Below are 22,945 nucleotides of genomic sequence, written 5' to 3'. Positions count from 1 at the left end.
GATTAACAATGCAGTGGCCTTGTCAGCGGCAGTGCCTTCTCGGTCTCAGGGCTGCCCTCCCGTCTGCGCTCGCCTTCGTCCCTGCTCACACCGCCCCGCCCGGCTTTGTGCTCCCCACTCTGCATCTGGCTGGAGCCACCAGATGCTCAGAGGGTGTTCTCCAAAGTGGCCTGTGCTTCCTCAAGCTGTTAGCTTGGCTGGAGGTGCCTTGGTTCAGTTTCCATGGAGGGCTGCTGTCCGTGGAGCCCCAGCCCTCGACACCTTTCCTGACTCTTCCAGTAAGTTTCTCCTCCCCCGCTCTTTGAACTCTCTTGATCTTTTGAGTTTTGCCTGTTGGCATACAAGCCTGGCCCAGCCTCCTGGATCACGATCTTCAGGGGAGACTCTTCTGAGCTGGCCGCCCGCCCCCCGTGCAGCTGGGCCACACCGAATTCAGCCGAGGGCTGTGAGGCAGGGACCCAAGCCCCTGGGCCCTGATGCTCGTTCCCAAGAGGAGGAGCATCGCGTCTGAAATGATGTGTTTTGGTTGGATAACGTTTGTGAATGGCCAGAACAGTTGGTTATAGTTAATTCATTTTTATATCTAAGTTATTGGATTGAATTTTTTTAAAGGGTGTGTCTGATATTCGCAGATCGATTTAATTTTCCTAGGAAGGAGGACTGGGCATCCGAGCGCTTTTCTAAGGATCTTGGCATCATCCAGCCCAGCCCCCTCGATTTGCTGAAGAGGATACCAAGCCTTGTGTCACGTGGGAGCTCCTGGCTGAGACCTGAACCAAGGTCTTCTCATTTCCAGTGAAATTTCTTTCCTCTTACTAGCCACTTTTTCGAACTGTGTTTCTTTGTTTTATATACAGAGAAAAAAGATGGCCAAAGTTAAAAAAAAGAGAGAGAAAGAAGATAAAAAAGTCAGGTAATCTTAGGCAAAGATATTCTTTCAAAAAAGCATGTGTGGAATTCCTTGTCCACATGTCCTGAAGCTGAGGGAAGGCGTGACTCTTTGTAGGAGGAGGGCAGCTTCGGAATAAGTGGGCATGGGATGGGGTCCATATAACAGGAGCTCCTCGCCTCAGGTTGCTGTCACTTTTATGTCTTATTTCAGTGCCTCGTGCCTGCTATAGAAGCAGAAGGAGCTCGCTCTTATTTTTCTGTTTTAATAAAGGGCTTTTCCTTGTAATCATCTTGCAGATGGGGAAAGGGTGGAAGTTAGAAATACGTGGCATGAATTTATAATTTAGTTTTACAAGATGCATGCCTTTATTTTATGGCAGATGTGGGGACTCCTAAGAGTACAAGAGGCCAGGTGGACTTCCACATAAAAGAATCATCCGTATTGTTAAGGGTACAGATGTGAAGAGGGTAATGCTGACTTTTGAGAGAAAAAGGAAAGGGAAGACAGTGTATCTTTTATTTCTGAAGCTCTTGAGGCTTAAGTTATTTCTTTGATGTTGTCGATTTAGAAATGAAAACTTTGGCATCTTTAAACACAGTATAATTTCCTAGCTAGCACTGATATTTGAGGATAATTGTTGATGTCCATAGTTGACTAAATTTTGGCAGTTTGCTGCTTTTTTCCCCCTTCAGTCTTTAATACTCGAGGTCATATGTATGTGCGTGAGATCCCTCCAGGTCAGTACCTGTGTCTAAAATGGTTTTATCTATGGGAACTAACTTTTTAACTCATATAGTGATGTTAAATCTCCTTGTACAACTTGATCTAGTTTCCAGATTGTAAAGTCAAGTGAGCTGAAACTGACCAAATGAGAAAGATAAATCTGTTCTGTGACTTCTAGGAAAAAATACTGACATGGTTTTATTTCTCCATTGTGAGGTCAAAAAATAGTTTCTTTGAAGTTTCTACCATACTGCTTTAGGTTGAACCTTAAATGGCTGATTTTCACTGGGTATGAAAAACTTCCTGATTGTGGGATTTAGAAAACTCTGTTATGGTGTGAGACAGCCCAGGTTTATATTTCACTTGTTCTATTCAGAGATAATTACTACTACCCCATTTGGGACTTCTAAATCCTGAGGTCAGCTCTGACTCCACGCTCAGTTGGCCTCTCCATCTGTTCTCATTGCTTTTCCTGTTAGATGACAGTCATCCTCTTAGTAACACGATCTAATATTTATTGCACTTAACTATGTGCCAGGCGTGAAGCAAAGGCATTATTATTTCATTTTAACCTCATGATAACTATAAGGTGGATACCGTTGTCATTTTCATGTTACAGATACTAAGGCTGGGACTTCTGAGAAGTTAAGTGACGTCTTTGGGTCTCAGCTCTGAAGCCCTGCCCCTCTCCTGGCAGGTGAGACTGCCTTGGTTCCTTGGGTAGGTCATGTGAACTTGGATGGACTTGAACTCCATACAGGGTTCAGGTTTCTGACCTGGATAGACAGATCTACGTTGGAATTTTGGCTGTGCCTCTTAGTAACTATGCGATCTTGGGTGAATTACTTAAATCCTCCAAAACCTCGTCTTCATTCAGAAGTTGTGTGTGAAATCTGATGTTAAATCCACTTTCAATACCCAAGGCAGGAAGAAGACTATCATTAGTTATTTTACTTTTTACTAATACAGTGGCCTGACTTTTCTAAGATCATTCTTGGCATGTGAAGTTGCCTGTTTTCTTTTCCTTCTGGAATGCTGAGCCCTGACCAGCTCGGTCTGGAGTGGGGGTGACTGCGGTGCGTCTGATGTTGGCAACTCTTTATGTCGCCTCCTGTGCCTCTTTAAAACATTTCTGGAGGCAACTGGGTGTGTGTTTGTGGTCTTTTTTGCAAGCAAGTCATGGAGTTAGTACTGGCCTTTTGGGGCTTGAGAGAGCCCAGTAAATAGCATACCTCTCACCTGCCCGAGCTGGACACGAGGGAGGAGGTTGGCAGATGGAGACTGAGGTCACCTTTATTATTAATACAGTTGATGCTGAGGTAGAATAAAGGAGATACAGATAAGAGATAACAGAGAAAGGATTCTTAGGAGAGGGCATGGAGGAAGGGAAGCTTACATAGAGGCAGAAAAGTGGAGAGAGGAAGAAGAGATTGCAGCCAGGATTCTTCCTATGAGATGAGGATTTTGGAAGGGGTTCTCTGTATTGTTTGCACCTTCAAGAAAAATGGGAGAGGGGCTTGCTGAAGGTCATAGCGCTTCTATGGGCCGGCAAGTTTCAAACTCAAATGTCTATTCCTGGACCAGCCTCTGGACTGTGCTCGGTGGAGGGCTACTTTGCGGGAGGAGAACATGGAAAGATTGTATTTTGGAAAGCTTACTTGAGTCTCTGAAAACAGTTATGCATGTTACATTTAGGAGCTTCTCCAGTTAAGTATTTTTGGAGTACATGCCTTTTAAAATGTCCTGTGACACTAAGTGAAGTAAGACAGAGAAAGACAAATATCTTATATCGCTTATATGGGGAATCTAAAAAAAAAAATGATACAAATGAACTGATTTACAACACCGAAACAGACTCACAGACTTAGAGAATGAATTTATGGTTACCAGGGGAGAGAGGTGGGGGAGGAGGGATAGATTGGGAGTTTGGGATTGACAAATATACACTACTATATTTAAAATAGATAACCAACAAGGACCTACTGTTTTTTTTTTTTTAAAAAGAATTTCTTAAAAGAAATGTCGTATGACAGTTAATACTTTCTTGATACACACACATGTTTATATTTTATATTTATATATATTTTTACATATATTTTGTATTTTATGTCTTTAAGTATGTATATATAATGTTATAGCTTATTTTTTAATGTCTTTATATGTTTTTTAGTATTTTAATTTCTGGCTTTTGGTTCTGAAGGAAAATGAAATCATAGTAATGATTAACAACTGCTGAAAATATGACCTGCCGTATGAGATTTTATTTGATTGTTAATCTTAAAAATACAGACCTGGTGATGGTTTCAACCTTTGGGAGCAACCCTGGCTATGCTCCCGATCCTTTCCCTGTTACAACTTGTCTAACGAATGTAGAGGCTGAAGCTCCCTCCCTCTGCAACCCCTTACCCTCAACCCCCGTCCTTGTGTGTCTTTTCTTGATTTGGGGTTTGTGAAAATAGATATGTTTCCTGAATTCACCCAGAAATGAAGCCTATTAAAATTTAAATCTATCTCCATTTTTTAATCTGAATGCTTATAGAATCTATATATTTGGTATGAAGTTATACTAACCATAATCTAAGAGTATCTTAAATTTTTGCAGCTGTAGAATTATATTAGACTTCGAATAATTCAACTTTAACATTTAAAATCTAGTTCAGACTCCTTTATAAGGGAGTAAAATTATATCTCATGAGAGCTATTGGCCTAAGTATATCCTCTTAACTCAGCATTCAAATTTTAAAAGTACAACAAAAATTAATCTGTCTTGTCTTTTCTTTTTTAGCTTCTCAGACAAGCTATTTAGTGGAAAAGCTTTACATTTTCAGCCATCAGTTCTAGATTTTGGAGTTCAGTAAGTATCTTCTCTTTATAATTTTTAATAATTTATTATTTACACTATTTGCTCTCAGGATATCTCTATGTATATGTATGATGTTAAATATATTTTAAATATATAGATAATATCAAGAGTGATCCTAGAACTTGTTAAAAGGAACATTTTTGTGAAAAGGAGAGTGTAAGAGTTGTTTTAGCCCTTTCTTCAGTTTTTAATGAATGTACCTTATAATTTAAGTCGATAGTAAGTCCTTGTTTTTCTGAAACAAAGCAGGTTATTTTATAATGAAAAACTGTACATATTGATGGTTTCTGAATTTTTAAAATTAGATTCACTTATTCACTCAGTTTTTACTGCTCCTTATGCTTTGGGATTCAAAATTGTACATACATTAGTTACTATGATTGAGGCTTTGGAAACAAGTTAAGTGGGGAAGACAGCATGGAAGCTGTAATTCCTTGTAGTACATCTTGTTGAGAACCATGAGATGAAGGGGATGTGATCTGAGTGTCGGCTGAGGGACTGATCTGAGAACTCAGAGAAATTAAGGAAGAGAAAGGTGAAGCTGTGCTCAGGAGGGAACTTCAGGACTCGTGTTGGTTGTAATGAAGTGTTAGACTCCCTGGATGCAGAATTTTGCTTCACTGAGTAGATGTAATTTCACGTTAGTAGAGTTTCTAGGTGGAAGTAAAAGAGTGTTTCAGGATTAAAAACTCTGCTTGTTTTAGCAGCCTGGACCATCACTTCAATTTTATGAAGAACTTTTTTGAGTTACAAGGAAAGTTATGTGAGTGAAATAACCATGGTGCTAGGACAGCATCTGGGGTGAGTTAGTGGTGGTCTCCCGGTGTGCTCTCCTTTATTCATCTGGTTTCCTTCCTTCCATTTCCTTTTGATCATCAAAATATCAGAGCTGCCATGAAGAATAATGAATTTTAAATTTAAAAGCACATTGTTGAGCTTTTTAAGGAGAGTCTGTAAAAGTAAGAAGTGATAAAAGTGCAAAGGGAGCTTGCTGATTTTACAAGATTCTAGGCGTCTACTTTTTTGTTTTTGAATTTTTATATTTTTATTCTTTGGTAAAGAATGAGGTTTTATAATCAAACCTCATTGATTTCAAATTCTGAGATCACTTTGCTTTTGTCAAAAGTATTGTAAAAAGAAATTTCAGTGTAGGACCTACTTTAAAGTGTATGTTACATATTGGTAGATATAACAAGATGGATAGTAGTAAATACACTTAGATTAGGATAACAATTCCAGTTCATGGGACACTGGCTGTCCATAGTATATTTACTCTTCAGTAATATAAAAAAATCCTACAGTCGTCAGTGCACATGATTGGATGTATGTATGTATTATCTATGTATGTTAATTAGCTCTGCACATCAATTTCTGGTTCTAATAGCTGGAAGCATGTTGAAAAGAAACGTTTAAAGTTCTTGATTTGAAAAGGTTACTGAGTTTTAGACTTGAATCACCTTTGGATAATTCAGTTTTGTTTATGTAGTAGTTTATATTTCTTAAAGTACAATCTTGTCTCTTGTGAGTTGAGTCTTAACAGCAATCCTGGAAGGATATTGGAGGTAGGTGTTGTCTAAGAGAGAGAATCATTTCCAAATATCTCTGTATTGGAGCATGTACTACAAATGCTCATATATTTGTTGCTGAGAAGTAATGCAGTTTTCCCAAGGTCATTTTACTGGAAGTGACAGAGTAAATCTTTTGATTTCTAAGCCAGCATGTACCATGCTATGTTTCTCATAATTGAGATCCAGGATATGGTTATGGGAATAAATTATTTTTGCTGAAGTTAAAAAAAATCTCAATAATAACAAAGTATAGCGTAAATCAGAACACTTTTTAAAAATTAGTCAAGTTTTACCTTGCATCTAACAAATGGTCTAATCCATAGGCATTAGATACACATTTTAACCAGAGAGTTCTCATTTCTTCACTGCCCTAGGTCAGGTTTTGCTATTGTTTATTTTGGCATTGACCTTGAGCAAACCTCATTCCTTCTCATAGTTCTGGTTTCCCTCTAGGATGCAGAATCAGGATCATGTTATTCAGTTGCCCTCTGCCTACTTCTTAGGGTTTATGTTAAGGGTTAATATTCTGCTGGTCCTGAGATTAAAAGTGCTAATCATTCATAAGAAATTTTAATCATTCTTTTGTAGTATTAAATTAATAGAGTATCTTCCAGTTGTCACTAGTGAAGGAAATTCTTATCCTCATAATACTTTAAAAAATAGAATTAAAAAAAAATAGGATAAAAATAGTACTGTGGCGACTAGGTTTCAGCCAGCATTCTCTGTTAGGTCTGGTGAGGTTTCTGGTGGACACAGCCACTGGGCTCTGTTACATTGCAGTTTTGTGGTCTTATTTTTTAAGGTGTTTCTCGGGGAGACATTTGTATCCTTTGAAACTAAAAATCTTGTATTCCAATTATGTGAATGAAACAAAAGCTTTGAGGATAAGTATTAATAACTTTGCTGATTGATTCATATTATTCACGTAAAACCTAAAATCATGGAAGTTCTTATTTATTTAATTTAATTGAGGGAAAAGGCAGATGTGAGCCTAGTACTCCTGACACAGGGCTTTCTGAGGTGCTATGATAGTATAAAAATTTTTTAGTTGTTTTATTTAAGAACACTCTAAAAAAATCAAAGTTTTAATCACACTTATTATATTTTATTTGTAACTGGCTGTTAAGGACTTTTAAAATACATATTGGACATACTAAGCCTTCAACTAAGACTTGTGATTAAAAGTAGAAGGAAGAGCTGAAAGAAAAATTCCAAGGATTTGATGGCACTAATACAATATTTTGGAAATCCTATTGTATATAAGAGAAACAGCATGCACTTAATTTTTCCTAAAGCACACTTTTTTTTAATATTCAACTGTGAACCCCTAGCTTTTAATATAAGAGAAATTGGAACAAAATCAGAGAAACACAAACATAATGTAGATGATTTTTTCCCCTGTATTGAGAATATAGTTTCATTTCTAGGCCATACTAAAGAGAACCGTTTATTTGGGTCTCTGCCACTGAGGGTGTTAAAACTGGAGAGATGACTTCAGTGAAATTTTTGCTGGCTCTCTATTTATCACAACACGGTTTAACTAGAGTGAATTTGATATTGGGTAGTAGCAATCAGAGTAAACGATTCGAGGGAACATTGCAGGTAGTTCCAGGCAGCTGGGCTAGAAACTGGCCCCTTTCCTCTTGCAGTTCCTTTGTCAGAGCCCACCTTGTAGATGGAGAGCCCTGCGGAAAAGATTCAACATCAAGATTTCCATTAGTTAGGGTATTTGCTGAAGAGCAGAGATTCTTAACTCTGAGGGTCATGGAAAGTTTTGAAAGTATGTATAACACTTTTGTGTGCATATTTGTGGATGGAGGGGCCAAAGCTTTCATTAGAGTTTTCGGAAAGACTCATGATTTAAATGGATAACAGCCAAAGCTAGAAAGTGCTGCAGAGCTTTCATTTTTCTCGGAAGAATGGTGTTTAACAATTAAGTTTTCTTTTATAAGACTTAATACAGTCTCTTTGCCAGTTGAAATCCATTCCCCCCAAAAGTATCTTTAAATTTATTACTCAGAAAATGAACCCTAAGAAGATTGGCTTTTTCTATGAGTACAGTTTCTTATCTAAACATATTCTCATTTGAATTAGAGACCCATGTCAGACAGATACCTAGTTCCCCCTAGGTGTTTTTTTGCAAGCGTTCAATGGCCTAGATGGGTTGAATTCTTCTAATACAAAAATCAGTGGGGTGCTACTGTGGGTTGGCGTGAGTGTCTTGTAAAAGAAAGGATTAAAAAATTTTTTTGACTGTTGTGGATAGAATGCTTTATTAACAATAGGATTGTTGCTTTTAACTTTGTAATAAAGATCAACAGCTTTCTGGGTTTAGAGTGTATATATGGATGGATGGATGATTTTGTTTATAACCATACAATCCCTTGCGTTTTTTCCTTGTTCCCCTCCTAGGTTCCTGGGACACCCTGCAGCAAAGATTCTCTATGCGTATAACCCTAGCAGGGAGAGCGAGGTCGTGGTGAATTCCGTGTTTACAGCTGCGGGACATTTCCATGTGCCTCCCGTTCACTGCAGGGTGAGTGTGGACGCGTCTTGGAAGCTGTGCTGTGGTGGGCTGCCAGCTTTTCTTGCTTTCTTTGCCTGTAGTTTTTTCACTTTCCGCTGCCTGTCTCCCCTTTTTCTGCTACCCAGACTCTTTCTTTCTATGTGTTTGCTTTAGCATTTATTTTTTCAGTTGTTCAGATTCATAATTTTGGTGGCTCTTGATTATCTATGTGGAAGAAAAATATTTAATGAATTAAAACTAGGTAGTAATGCATGTGTATTCAATACGACTTTTTCATAGTTAAAGAACCTTAATATTACTTGTCTCATAGTGACTACCAGTGCTGAAGCATTTAGTAACTAGTACAAGTTTACAGTGGTGACCTCTTCACCTGGCGAGCGTGCTAGGATGGTTAGGACTCTTTTCTAAATACAGGCCTAAGGGGGGTGAGTGGTTCCTTGTGAAGCTAATTTGCACCATAACACAGAGCTCAAAAGCATGATCTTCTAATAGTTTTAATTTAATTTAATTTTTAAAAAAATTTATTTATTTTTTTGGCTGCGTCGGGTCTTCATCGTGGCAAGCGGGCTCTTCGTCACGGTACGGGAGCTCTTCGTTGCGGTGCGCGGGCTTCCCTCTGGTTGTAGTGCGTGGGCTCAGTAGTTGTGGTGCGCGGGCTCAGTAGTTGTGGTGCGTGGGTTTAGTTGCCCCGCGGCATGTGGGATCTTAGTTCCCCAACCAGGGATTGAACCCGCATCCCCTGCATTGGAAGGCGGATTCTTTACCACCGGACCATCAGGGAAGTCCCTAATAGTTTTAATTTTAGTAATTCAATTTAACTTTAATTTTTAAACTTTTAAAAGGTCTTTAACTTTTAATGAAGATCCAGGTTACTACTAGAGTTTATTTTCCTTACTCTCCCCATTTTTTTTTTAATACTGGGACTCAGGAAGTGGAGTAAGGGGGAGCCCAGTATTTTGATCATGACAGTCTGTCCAGATAAACGCTGTGCCTGACTTTTACTAAGTAGCAACATGTCGGTACACCAGTGGTTCTCTTTACTTAAGTGGAGGTGGAAGTGTGTTAGACACAGGCGCTTGAACACATGGGGGAGGAAGAGGAGGGTAAAGGAAAGGTATGAGGCACATGACTCCACTCGGGGTGAAAGCTGTCTTGCCCTAAGTCCACGGTGTGTTCTTTGATATTTTCTCTTAGATTGTTGGATGTTGATCTGTTTGGACATTCTCGGGGATTCATGATATGCATAAATCAAGGGTGCAAGAATACGCAAATATCTGTTAACAGGAATTGTCAAGAAGAAAGTCTGTGAAAGACAGTTTGTCAAAGAGGGGCCATTCAAGTGGCTAATGAGGTAGCTTTCTTTCAGGTAATTCCAGCAATGGGGAAAACGTCCTTCAGAATTATTTTCTTACCTACTGAAGAAGGAAGCATTGAAAGTTCTTTATTTATTAATACCTCCTCACATGGAGTTCTTTCTTATCATGTAAGTAGCTTTTTCTGTTGGTCATATAATTTGGCTGTTGACGTAATGAAGGAGTTTGGATGTTAAAGAAAAGCCTTTTGGAAATGTTGCCACCTAGTTTATGTCATTCAGATATAAGGCTGCTTAGTTGATGTCCAGCTCACCAGCCCTCCTCCTTCCTCTGCCTCACGGGCCAGGTGGCCATCTTTCGTGCAAAGTGCGCGACTGGAATGCACCTTGGATCTCGAAAGGGTATCAGAACAAAACAGGGAAATCTATCGAACGGTTTTCTAGTATAAAATACAATGGGGTTTCAAAACTCACGACGCTCACCTCCAGCAGTCCAGGGATAGGAAGCTTGTGAGGGCAGCCCCTGGGGGTTTTGCTTCCTCCTCTCCCGGGCTCAGGACTGTTTCTGCTCTGGGGACACGGACTGCATGCTTGGGGGCCCGTCCCCAGGGAGCTCCCTATTCTAGCAAAGCACTGGGGAGGGAGTGAGAGGAGTCTTTTTGTTGTTGTTCACAGAAATAGTCAGGAATCTTTATCTTAAGCGGTATCTGTGACATCTTTCGTTTAAGTGCCAAGATCTATCACTTTTGTGGCTAATTCTTACAGGATTTCATGTAACTCGTGGTCCCATATCAGAAAAGTTGTCTATTTCTGAAGAGATTTGCTGCATTGAGGAACATTCAGCTTAAGTACAGCAACTTTTGCTGCATTTTTGTTTTTGGAGGACAAAGATAAATATAATAATTGGATTAATAGTCTTGACGGCCAAGTTGACGAACACAGATTTCCTTTGGGAAGGTATTTCAGCACTATGTCAAATGTGTTTCAAAAGTAATAGATTTTTTTTTTTTCCTGCAGGTATCTGGCATTGGCACTCGCAGAATCTCTGCAGAAGGGTCTGTAAAACAGCTACCAAATGCTTACTTTCTGCTTCCACAGGTCCAGAGCGTTCAGCTTTCACAAACACAGGTGATTTTAGTAGGACATTTATTTTGAATGCTGATAAATACCAAACTTTGTAGCCTCTACATTTATGTGTCTTACACAGAGTACAGACAGACCTTTTTACCTAGTCAGAAGTGGGATTTTAACATGTTCCACTTTTGGAAAAAATCCTGGTACATATGGAAATAACGTATGTATGTAAAGTGTCAGTGGAATCCGTATACTTCTTTTTGACGGCTGTATGGTCCACGGTGTTGATATTACATAGTTTGCTTAGTCCTGTTGTTGGTCATTTGCAGTGTGTCCAGTTTTTCATTATTTTTACCATTAGGCCGTGTACATATTTTACAGGTTTCTTTATTTCTCTTTTGGACTACCTGTTTCCTTGGGGTGTATTTTGTAAAGAGCATTCTGTAGTTAAAGACTACGAACCATTTTATAGGGCTTGTTAATCTTGCCAGGGTGCTTTTCAGGGTGCTTTACCAGTGACCTCCCTGGTCACTGGTAATGACATTCCTGCAAGCGTCTTTCCCTCTCCCCGCCCTCCTGCCATGAGTCCTGCCTGGGTGTGGCTCGGGAAAGAAATGTTTTCAATGTCTTAGTAGGTATATAATGGAACCTTAAAATTCTTTTAATGTGTATTTCATTAATCGCTTATAGGGTTGGCCGTTTTTTCCCTTCGATTATTTATATTTCCTTGCAACTGTGGATAACTGTTGAAATTCCAAAAGCACTTGACCCAACATATGAAGCTTACCACATTACCTACCCTTTCTTTCTAATGAATAACTAAAGCCCACCGCTCGGACTTCTTGTAGGTCATGGTACCCAGGCTTTCCTTCACCATCAGTCTCACTGCGCCTCTGCTCTGGGCCAGGCATGAGTCTGGCACCTCTGTCTCCATGGAGCTCTCATTCCAGTGGGGAGAGGAGCAAAATTAATTTACCTGTAATGTAATGTCTGGGTGCTTTGCCACCCAATAGGTCATTCTTAGGGATTTAACATACTATTTCCATTTTTTTATAAAATGGAATAGCCCTTCCTCAGGATTTTAAGGAAGATTTCTTTTTATTTGCAAATTTGGATTTGGTTTAAGTTCTAAAACCAGTGGGTCTGTATTGAAAGGTTTTAGGCTGGAGACTGCTGTGATCTGACCTGCATTTTGTAAGGGCTTGGAAGGCCTAGTGAAAGTTTAATTTGCATGTGCTGACAGCGAGGGCTTTTCCTATGAGCACTTTCAGCCTTATCTTGGGGCTGTCCTTCAGCAGGGGGAGGCGGGGGCAACTGGGAATGGCCAGGTTTCTCTGGTGACTGAGAGCTTTGAGTGCCTGGTGCCTTGTTAGTGGTGATAAAAGCATTGAAACCGAGGCGGGTGTTCAGATTACCTTAGTTAATGCTGTTAATTTAAGGATACGTGGAATTAAGGGCCTCAGAGGCCTTGGTGTGATGAGAGCGTGCCTGCCATCCACTCTGCCTGGCAGATCCCGTCCTTGCCGTGGTGCCCTCTGCCCTGTCCCACATCCAGGCCATCCTCATCTGGGCCACTGTAACAGCCCCTTAACTGGTCTGCCAGCGTCTGCTTTGGCCCTTTCAAGTCCTCTTCCCCAAAATGCAAGTTGGACCTCGTCAGTCACCTGCTTTCCGTGCATTCCTGTAGGATTTAGGACTTAAACGGGACCCTTCGTGTGGCTGGAAGGCCTTGTGCGGTCTGGCGCTGTCCCTCCCCCGCCTCCCTCCCTCCGCTGCTCACGCTGCCTCTTCCCCTCCGGCCCCTGGACCTCTGTGCCTGCCGTTTCCCCAGACGCCCCTCCCCCAGCTTTTCTCACAGTTAACCCTCACTTCATCCTTCCTTTCTCATCCTGAGTTCTCCAAGGATCTTGCTGTCTCTCCCATTCAGTTCCAGACCTCGGTTGGCCTGCAGTACAACTGACTTCCTTCCGCCTTAGGACTCGTATCCGGTGAAATAATCCCACGCCCATATAGTGTGGTTACTTAGCCACTCTCTCTTTCACTCGTGGAATTTAAGCCCCACGAAAGCAGGGGCCACCTGACTTGGCTTTCCATATCTTCCCGGCCCAGCCCGGGGCCTGCTGTTGGAGGGGCCCATGAACTTGGGCTGAGGGGAGTTTTGGCCAGCTCCCCCTACCACGGCGGTGACTTGGCTTTTCTTGTTTCTGCTTTAGCTGGTACGAAACTCTGTTTTGTTTCTTTTTTGCATTTTTATCTATATTTAACAGCTTTATCGAGATATGATTCACATACAACAAAATTCACCCACTTAAAGTGTACCCCCACTGGTTGTTAGTATACTCACAGAGTTGTGCAGCATTCACCACTCTCTCACAGTCTAATTTTAGAACATTTTCTTTTCCTTAGTCCCTGGCAACTATTACTCTATTTTCTGTCCCTATAGATTTGTCTATTTTGGACATTTCATGTAAATGAATTGTGTGGTCTTTTGTGATTGGCTTCTTTCACTTAACGTAGTGTTTTCAAGTTTCATCCATGTTATCAGTCTTTCCTTCCTTTTTATTGCCAAATGATATATTGTATAGGCATATACCACATTTTGTTTAAACATTTATCAATTGGTTTCATTTTTTTGATTTGTTTTAGTTTTTTTGGCTATTATGAATAATGTCGCTGTGAACATTCATGGACAAGTTTGTGTGGACGTATGTCTTCTATTCTCTTGGGTGTATATGTAAGGGTGGAATTTTGCTGGGTCATATGGTAATTCTATGTCTCACATTTTGAGGAATTGTCAAAATGTTTTCTAAAGTGGTTGTATCATTTTACAATCTCACCAGCAATATATGAGGATTCCAGTTTCTCTGCAGCTTTGCCAAGGCTTGTTATTTTCTGTTTTTTTGTTGTTGTTCTGTTTTTTATAGCCATCCTAGTGGGTGTGAAGTGATACCTCATGTGGTTTTTATTTGCATTTCCTTAATCACTAATGATGCTGAGCGTCTTTTCATGTGCTTTTTGATAATTTTTATATCTTCTTTGGAGAAATGTCTATTCAGATCCTTTGCCCATTTTTTAATTGGGTTATTTGTCTTTTTATTGTTGAGATATAAGTGTTCTTTATATATTCTAGATAGTAGACTTTGATCAGGTACATGATTTGTATGTATTTTTCTCCCATTCTTTAGGTTGTCTTTTTATTTTTAATTTTGATGAAGTCCAGTTCACCTATTTTTTGTTTGGTCACTTATGCTTTTAGTGTCAAATCTAACAAGGCCCAAGGTTGTAAAGATTTACTCCTGTGTTTTTTTCTAAGAGTTTTATAGTTCATCTCTTGTAGTGAGGTCTGTGACCCATTTTTACTTCACTTTAGTGTATAGTGTGAGCTCGGGATCCAAGTTCATTCTTTTCATATGCATTTCCAGTAGTCCCAGTACCATTTGTTGAAAAGACAGTTCTTTCCCCATTGGAGTGTCTCGGTGTCCTCCTTGACTGTGTCAGCTTCAGCTCTGTTCCCAATGGTACATTCTCTCCATTTTCATTTATACTGGGATCTATGAGTTTAGTCAAGTCACTGTCTAAGGCTGCCCCTGTTGAGCATAGCTCCCCCCATCAGTCAGTCAACAGTTAGTTATTAGATATCATATCTTGAATGTTCCAGGAAATGATAGGGCAGTGAACACAGCACAGTGTCCCTGCTCTTATGACGTGACAATGTAGAATACATTTCAGAGTTTGAAGGTAAAACTCAATTTTTTTGACTGATCTTTTGTTGGAACCCAGTATTGAGAGGTCTAAATATCAAAAAATATTTCTTAAAAGGCAATTATTTAAATTTCTTTCATTTTTACAGTGATTTAGAAAAAGAAACTTTAAAGTCTTTTTTTCAAGGCTTACTACACCTAGAAACAAAAACAAAAACCTACAAAATTTAGACTTAAGAAATAATTATGGCATTCCTCAGAAAAAATCCTGACTATAATATTTTTGCATTTAAACTGCACACATAAAATGCGTTCAAGTTGTGTTTTAAGTGGCTATAAGGTTGCCGGCTGTCCTTTTCCAGAAAGGAGTATCTTTATTTTGATATTCTTTGTGTCCCGTGTTTTTGTCTACCTTTTGCCTGTGGTCCAGAACCCATAATCTGGGGTGGGTGCTGAGTTCAAGAGGTCCCTTCTCTCAACGGGGAAGGAGGGTGGGGGAAGGAGTGCTCATGACTGAATCTTCTCCAGGACAGAGCTGGAAAGTGCATCTGGTAGAAAGCTAAAGAGTGAGAAAGTTTAGGCAGAAATGAATATGTCCTGAGTCTTTCAGATACAGGGATTGTCACTGGCCTTTGCTCACACATACTTAAAATTGCTTCCTAAGGTAGCAACTAGAAATTTATGTAATCAGAACACTTTTGCTCACTTACCCTTGCAGCTTACCACATGATACCTCACACAGAGGGACTGTGGCAGCACTTGGTTTTGTCTCCTGAGCTGCTAAAAGATTCAGTTAACTATGACAAAATCAAATTTAAATAATGCTAGTAAGAAAAAAACCATGGATTTACTTTAGGGATACAAACTGGAGGAAAAATTAAGTACTTCCATGAGGGTCAAAAGCCAATTTCCTCCCTCTGTCTGTCTTTTTCCAAGCCTGTGCTCCTTCCACTGAGCTCACTTGTCTCTCGTTGGATCATTAAATGAACACCTGTAAAACCCCAGGACAGAGCCCAACCCCAGGTCACAGAGTATAACTTTACTAAAGCGCCCTGAAAAGGGCATTGTTTGATATTTCATCCTTCTTTTCTGAAAAAGCATACATTTAGGGAAAATGGTCAGATGAAATATGTCCATTTTATTTGATCTTATTTCTATGAATAGGGGGGAAAACAATGTGAACATTTATAATGTCATATAGATTGTAATTGGTTCAAGATTTCAATTTGTTTTTTGGAATCACAAAAAAAAAATGTGTCCCTCTTGTGAAATAAACTAGGGTGCCCGTGAAAAAATTGTTAGGTTATCTCAGTTTTTTTGTCGTATGAGCTCATTCCAGTCCTTTTTGTGTGTGTCCACTCATATCTTACTTTTGCATTTTTCCTGCTCAGTCGAACTGGATTAAATGGCTCACTCTCTTCTGCTGAAGCCAAGAGTGTTTGTGTGATTCGTCTTCTGTCTAAATTCGTGCTGGCTGGGAGTTCTCTAGCAGGGGCTGAGTTCAGTGAGAGGAGGGTGTGCATTGCAGCCTCTCTCCTGCACATGCGTTTCTGCTCTGGGGAAGAAGGGGGCAGATATGAGGAACTAAGTTGCCTTTTCATTTAGTCCTTCTTTTTCATTTGTTTTGACGTTTATGGAGTGAGCATTCCTAGCAGACAAGACGTCACTATGACAGTGGGTTTAAGTGAGAATCTGAGGTCCGTCTGCTTTTGTTGCAGTCCTGTCATCATTTGGCACCTGGATTATCCCCCAGTCAGGCTTTCTCCCCTCCGGTGTACCTGCTGCGCATGCTGGTGATGTCTTCTTAAACAAAACTATTCGTTATTTCCCTGGTCACTACACTGCTGGGTCCCTGTTGTTTGCAGGATCCAGCCCAAGCACCCTAGCTTGGCCTACAAGGTTCTTCGTCACCTGGGTCCAGCTTCTTCTCCAGCCTCGGGGGTACCACCCTGCTCTTCTCACCTCTGGCCTCACAAACCTCCCATCACTGCCAGACCATGCCATCCCTTTGTACAGACTGTCTCCCCTTCATAAGCTTTTCCCCCATTCTGACTCCAATTTTACTTCTAATTCTGTCCTTTGAGACCCAGTTCAGATATCACCTCCTCTCCAGGTTCCCAGGCCAGTCTCTGCTCTGGTCCCACGACGCTTGGTTCAAAGCTGCTTTAACATTTAGTGTCCTGGGCTGTCTCCCTCCGCTGCTCTTCCATGAGGCTCTCTAGGCCCGGGCCTGTTTCTTTTTCATTTTCATAATCTCAGCATCACCTTAGTGTTTGGTACATTGAGGGCAGCCCCAGAGCTTTTCATAGGTAGATGAGTCAGTGGGCACCCAAGTTAAGAGCCCCAAATAGCATATCTCCAGTCGTAATATCTAAGATTTGTCTAACTTCACCTTTTCACCACATCAACCAGATGACCTTCAACAGATTTACTACCAGGGCAGGTGGTATTATTCTTATTTTAGAAATTGTAGAATGGTCTTAGAGTTTAGGTTACTTGGTGGAGGTTGAGGACAGAGCTGGGATTGGCAGTCCCGGCTCAGTATGCTTTAAATTTTTCCCCAGGTAATGATTTTCATATTGTTGACTTTGTAATTCATGTTCCAGGAAAGGTATATGCAAAAAAAAGTTTTTTGGCAGCATTTTTATAATGGCAAAAACAGTAGAAACAGCCTAAAGGCTCAACAGTGGAAAAAGCATTTGATAAATTTAAGTATATCAACATAGTAGAATATTAAGTAGTTCTTCCAAGTTACAATTATGATGCTTATGTAGAAATGTCTGACAAGCGAATAGTAGATTATAAGCTAGACTGTACTCTGTGAATGTAATTGTAAAGTATATGGTGGGATGTAATATGTAAATAGAGTTGTGTTAGGCTCATGAAAAAGTAAGAAGTTTTATTTTTTAATGTTTTCTTTAGTGTTGTTTTGGATCCAAGCCATTGAGATTTGAGGAATGTTTCAGTGGTTTATTTGGGCAAAACAGAATATTTGAAATTGTCATTCTTTCAGAATCTGGCATATAGGGTCACTATAGCAATAACCTTGTCTCAGAGAGTTAAAAGAACTTAAATTATTATTATTGGAATCACTGTAAAATAATATTTATTGTTAAAGGTGGAATTATAAGGCAATATGGGAAACACAGAGAGGCTTTAAATTAGAGGAAAGCCGATGACACACAGTTCCCATGAAGTAACAGTGGATCTGTGTGTCCTAACATAGTATCATAGTATTGAATTCTCTCAAAAGGAGATTGTGACGATAAAAAATTACAGTGTAATTATAAGAAAACACAGGAAACCAGAGAAGTAAAAAATTAGAAATAACCCCCAAGACCACAGTCACACTCAACATAGGTGACCAGGAAGAATATTCTGTCACCTCCATTCTGAACTTTTCAGAGTGTCTACAGTATCCTGTTACCAGATTGTGTAAAGGAGAGCTTATTTCTGGGGATTGTGTGTGATGTCTGATACACTTCAGACCAGGAGTTGCTACCCTTTTAAGACTGGCACAGCCTGGCTTTGGCGTGCTGCTGTCAGGCCCTGTGCCTGCCTGCCCGCCCGGGACAGGTGTTGGTGAGGCCTGTGGTGCCAGCCTGCGTGGAGCCTGGTGCCGGCCAGGCTTGGGGAGGGTGCCCCACGTTGCTGTCCGGGGATTCGCCTCCTAGGTGCTGATCCCTGTCGAGTAAGTGCGGTGGTCTGGAAGGGAAGCTATAAAGTCAGTGTGGGGAGGAGGACAAGGAACGTTTCCAATCACAGTTCGACAGAGGAGAAATGGAAAGGGGCAGGTTTCTCAGTAACAAATAAGTTGCAGAAGTCCGAACGAGGATCTGGAGATGGAAAATAAAAACAGGGAAAGGTTAAAGGCCGCTGTGGCTGCCCTGTTTTCCTGATGTCTTACAGGATAAGTTAAATGAAATACACAGATTTTCTGGGTGAGATAGCTAAGAATTCCTACAAATCTGGGTGGGAACATAACGTATTTAATAACATTTATTTGCCTGATAAAAGTTACCTTTTTTAACATACAAATGTTAGTCTGTCAGACTCTGGAGAGTTATTACTGTATGTTAGAAAAATATATGCCGTTACCTACCTGCCTCTGAATGCAGCTTTTTTTTTTATATAGTTTTTTTTGGCTTTGGGTTTTTCTTTTTCTTTTTTTTTTTTTTAACCCCACATTTGTTTATTTATTTATTTTATTTTGGCTGTGTTGGGTCTTCGTTTCTGTGCGAGGGCTTTCTCCAGTTGCGGCAAGTGGGGGCCACTCTTCATCGCAGTGCGCGGGCCTCTCACTATCGCGGCCTCTCTTGTTGTGGAGCACAGGCTCCAGACGCGCAGGCTCAGTAATTGTGGCTCACGGGCCTAGTTGCTCCGCGGCATGTGGGATCTTCCCAGACCAGGGCTCGAACCCGTGTCCCCTGCATTAGCAGGCAGAGTCTCAACCACTGCGCCACCAGGGAAGCCCTGAATACAGCTTTTAAAGCAAGGAAATTGCTTAAATTTAAAATTTTTTCTTTTTTTTCATTGGAGCCTCCAGTGAGAATGATTCAGTGGAGTGGGAGTTTGGGAAGAGATAGAGGGCTGCTGAATGGGAGACAGGAGGGAAGCTTGGTGAAGCTGCAGGAGGTACCCAGGGGTGGGGCTGTTCGCCTTTCCTCGGCTTCCCCCCACCCCCCAAACCCCCCAGCCCGCGGAGTCTCCTCCCCCCATCAGCCCCGTTTGCTTCTCTCAAATCTCTGCTCTCTTGGCAGGACAGAACAGTGTTCCAGGAGAGAACAGTTTCTTGGCCCCTCCTTTTTAAAAAAAAAAATTTATTTATTTATTTATTTTTGGCTGCATTGGGTCTTCATTACTGCGCGCGGGCTTTCTCTAGTTGCGAGCGGGGGCTACTCTTTGTTGGGGTGCATGGGGTTCTCATCGCTGTGGCTTCTCTTGTTGCAGAGCATGGGCTCTAGGTGCGTGGGCTCAAGAGTTGTGGCTCGCGGGCTGTAGAGCTCAGGCTCAGTAGTTGTGGTGCACGGGCTTAGTCGCTCCGCGACATGTGGGATCTTCCCGCGCCAGGGCTTGAACCCGTGTCCCCTGCATTGGCAGGCAGATTCTTAACCACTGTGCCACCAGGGAAGCCCTCGGCCCCTCTTTTTAAGTCAGCACTTGCTTAGTCCCTTTTTTGCCTCCTGGAGAATTGACTAGTTCCTTACTGAAAGCCCTGAGAGACCCCTGTCTTAGCAAGGATAGTATGCAAAAGCTTTTGTTTCTGTGTATGTGTTTTCCTTTACTAAGATTATAAGCTCCTTAAAGAGCAGGAATCATGTCCTAACCAGTATTTGTTTTCTTATCACCTAGCACAGAGCCTCGCCACGGAACACATAGTAAATAAATGATTGAGAATTGAATAAATGACCTTAAAAAGCAAGAAATTATAATTCTGCCAACATTCACTATATTAGAATATTCTAGAAACTTTTGTTAGAAGACTTGAAGATGCCCAATAAATAAATAGCACCTCTCTTCCTCAGGTTCTGAACTGGTGGATATATAAGAATCAGAAGCTAGAAAACTAAATTTATATTACTGAGAAGCCACATTCTCCCGTGTCAGCTGACGTAAGGGGGTCAGAGTTGCTAACTCCCAGCCCCCAGGTAGACCGTGGTGTGGCCCATTGGAAGGGACTTTTTTTTTAGTTGAAGTATAGTTGATGTGCAATATTAACATAAGTTACAGGTGTACAATATAGTGATTCACAATTTTTAAAGGTTATACTCCATTTATACTTATTATAAAATATTGGCTGTATTCCCTGTGTTGCACAATGTACCCTTGTAGCTTATTTTACACATGATAGTTTATGCCTCTTAATCCCCTACCTCTGTCTTGCCCCTCCCCTCTTTCCTCTCCCCACTGGTAACCACTAGTTTGTTCTCTATATCTGTGAGTCTGCTTCTTTTTTTGTTTTATTTACTAGTTTGTTTTGTGTTTCAGATAAGTGAAATCATACAGTATTTGTCTTTCTCTGTCTGACTTACTTCACTTAGCGTAATACCCCCCAAGTCCATCCATATTGTTGCAAACAGCAAAATTTCATTCTTCTTCATGGCTGAGTAGTATTCCATTGTATATATATACCACATCTTCTTTATCCATATCCATTCATCTGTTGTTGGACAGTTAGGTTGCTTCCGTATTTTGACAATTGTAAATAAAACTGCTATGAACATTGGGGTGCATGTATCTTTTCAAATTAGTGTTTCTGTATTTTTCGGATATATACCCAGGAGTGGAATTGCTGGGTCATGTGGTAGTTCTATTTTTAGTTTTTTGAGAAACCTCCATACTATTTTCCACAGTGGCTGCACCAATTTACATTCCCACCACCAGTGTACCAGGGTTCCCTTTTCTCCACATGGTCACCAGCGTTTGTTATTTGTGCTCTTTTTGAGGATAGCCATTCTGTCAGGTGTGAGGTGATAATCTCATTGTGGTTTTGACTTCCATTTCCCTGATGATTAGCATTCATCTTTTCACGTGCCTGTTGACCATCTGCAAGGACAAACACCCTTACCCAGGATGTAGAGAGAAGGAGAAAAGAAACCAACTCCTCCAATAGCCCCCGCCTGTCACCCTGCCTGCAGTATAGGGTCGTTGTCTGTGGCTCACTAATAGGCAACTGCCTCTACCTTGAGGGGAGAGGAAGGCTTGGGGCAAAGGAACAGGAGTATCAGGAGTATTTAGTGTTTAGTGTTTACTTTCCTAATACCGCTCCTCAGTTTTGGACTTTTGACCCTTTGGGCTTACCCGTTGTTAAGCCCATGGCCCTCCCTCTCTGCACGGAGGTGAGCAGACTTCCCGTGGCCGTGCTCCTGCCTTCCTGAGCCTGTTCCTTCTCCCACTGGTACCAGCCCTGCTTTTTCGATCCTCTGTGGACCGCTGGGATGCACAGTTGAGTTTTCCCCTGGAAAGCTCTGAGATGCATTATAATAATTCATCAATAATCTGCTCCAAAGCCACACTATGCCCCAGGTCTGAAGTTCATATCCTCATCTGTTTCCCATCCCAAATTCTTTTCAAGTATCCAATAAAGCTTACCAGAGCTTTGAAAGGGGATCAAATAACAGAATTAAGATATTCCAAAAAAAAAAACCAACCCAGCCTTATAAGGATGCCCCATCACAGAACTGTATAGTGAAGTGAATAAGAAAGTGAATTCTAAAACCAGGCCACCTGGGTAAAAGTCTTGGTCCTGAGTGGTCTTGGCCAGGTTACCTAACCCTTTTATGTCTCAGTTTATCTATAAAACAGATAATAGCACTACCTCATAGGAGTGCTATAGTTATTGAATAAATGAATACATGTAAAAAGCTTAGAACCTAGTATCTGGCACATAGCTAAAATGCATTTATCACTTAAAAAAGTTTTTGTGTATAAACCCTCTCCTATTATGAAACTCTCAGGGAGAAATTTAAAATTCAGAGAAGCAATCCTTGGCAAGACATGAAAGTTCAAGGTTCTAGCCCCATATCAAATTATGTTGGCCTGTGAGTTAACATGCAGAGAATTTGAAGTCCTCCCTAATTCCTTTTTTTTGGTCTTAGCCAGAGAGCTTCTCCATGCCTGTGTGCAGCTGGGGTAACTCCCCCTGCCCCCCGCCCAGGGCTTCTCAGAAAGCCCCCCACCAGGATGTGCGTGGCTTCCCCAGGGCTTCTCAGAAATTACAGTAGTTCAACACTAAGTCTCTCTTGTCTCTGCTTGTTTCAAGTGGAGCTTGAGTCTAGAATCTTTTTTTTTTTTAAATAAATTTATTTATTTCATTTATTTTATTTCTGGCTGTGTTGGGTCTTCTTTGCTGCATGCGGGTTTTCTGTAGTCATGGCGAGCGGGGGCTACTCTTCGTGGTGGTGTGCGGGCTTCTCATTGTGGTGGCTTCTCTTGTTGTGGAGCATGGGCTCTAGGCACACAGGCTTCAGTAGTTGTGGCATGCGGGCTCAGTAGTTGTGGCGCACGGGCTTAGTTGCTCTGCGGCATGTGGAATCTTCCTGGACCAGGGCTCGAACCCGTGTCCCCTGCATTGGCAGTCAGATTCTTAATCACTGCACCACCAGGGAAGCCCGAGTCTAGGATCTTAACAATACACACAGGAATATTAGATTATCAACCTTACATCCACCAAGTTTGGAGAACATGCCCCCCAGCCCTCAAGGCGCTAATTTTGAGCAGAATTGTTCCCAGTACTTCATCTTTGCCAAAGAGAGGGATGGAGGGCTGAAACCATCACCTTGGTT

At 41.0% G+C, this 22,945-nt stretch overlaps 1 protein-coding gene across 4 annotated transcripts in view; it reads left to right on the top strand.

Moving 5' to 3' along the window:
- Positions 1 to 22,945, top strand: part of TMEM131L (transmembrane 131 like) — a 157,900-nt gene that overhangs the window by 66,780 nt on the left and 68,175 nt on the right. For 3 of the 4 annotated variants that reach the window (XM_061191593.1, XM_061191592.1, XM_061191595.1), the window contains exons 4-7: positions 4,401 to 4,469; positions 8,459 to 8,582; positions 9,940 to 10,056; positions 10,903 to 11,013. In XM_061191593.1, coding sequence (XP_061047576.1) covers positions 4,401 to 4,469; positions 8,459 to 8,582; positions 9,940 to 10,056; positions 10,903 to 11,013 — 421 coding nt within the window. The remainder of the gene's footprint in view (positions 1 to 4,400; positions 4,470 to 8,458; positions 8,583 to 9,939; positions 10,057 to 10,902; positions 11,014 to 22,945) is intronic. The other variant, XM_061191594.1, reaches the window with a different exon arrangement.

This window comes from Eubalaena glacialis, chromosome 5, assembly GCF_028564815.1.
Source record: "Eubalaena glacialis isolate mEubGla1 chromosome 5, mEubGla1.1.hap2.+ XY, whole genome shotgun sequence".
NCBI lineage: Eukaryota > Metazoa > Chordata > Mammalia > Artiodactyla > Balaenidae > Eubalaena > Eubalaena glacialis.
This window is presented reverse-complemented; position numbering and strand designations above follow the sequence as displayed.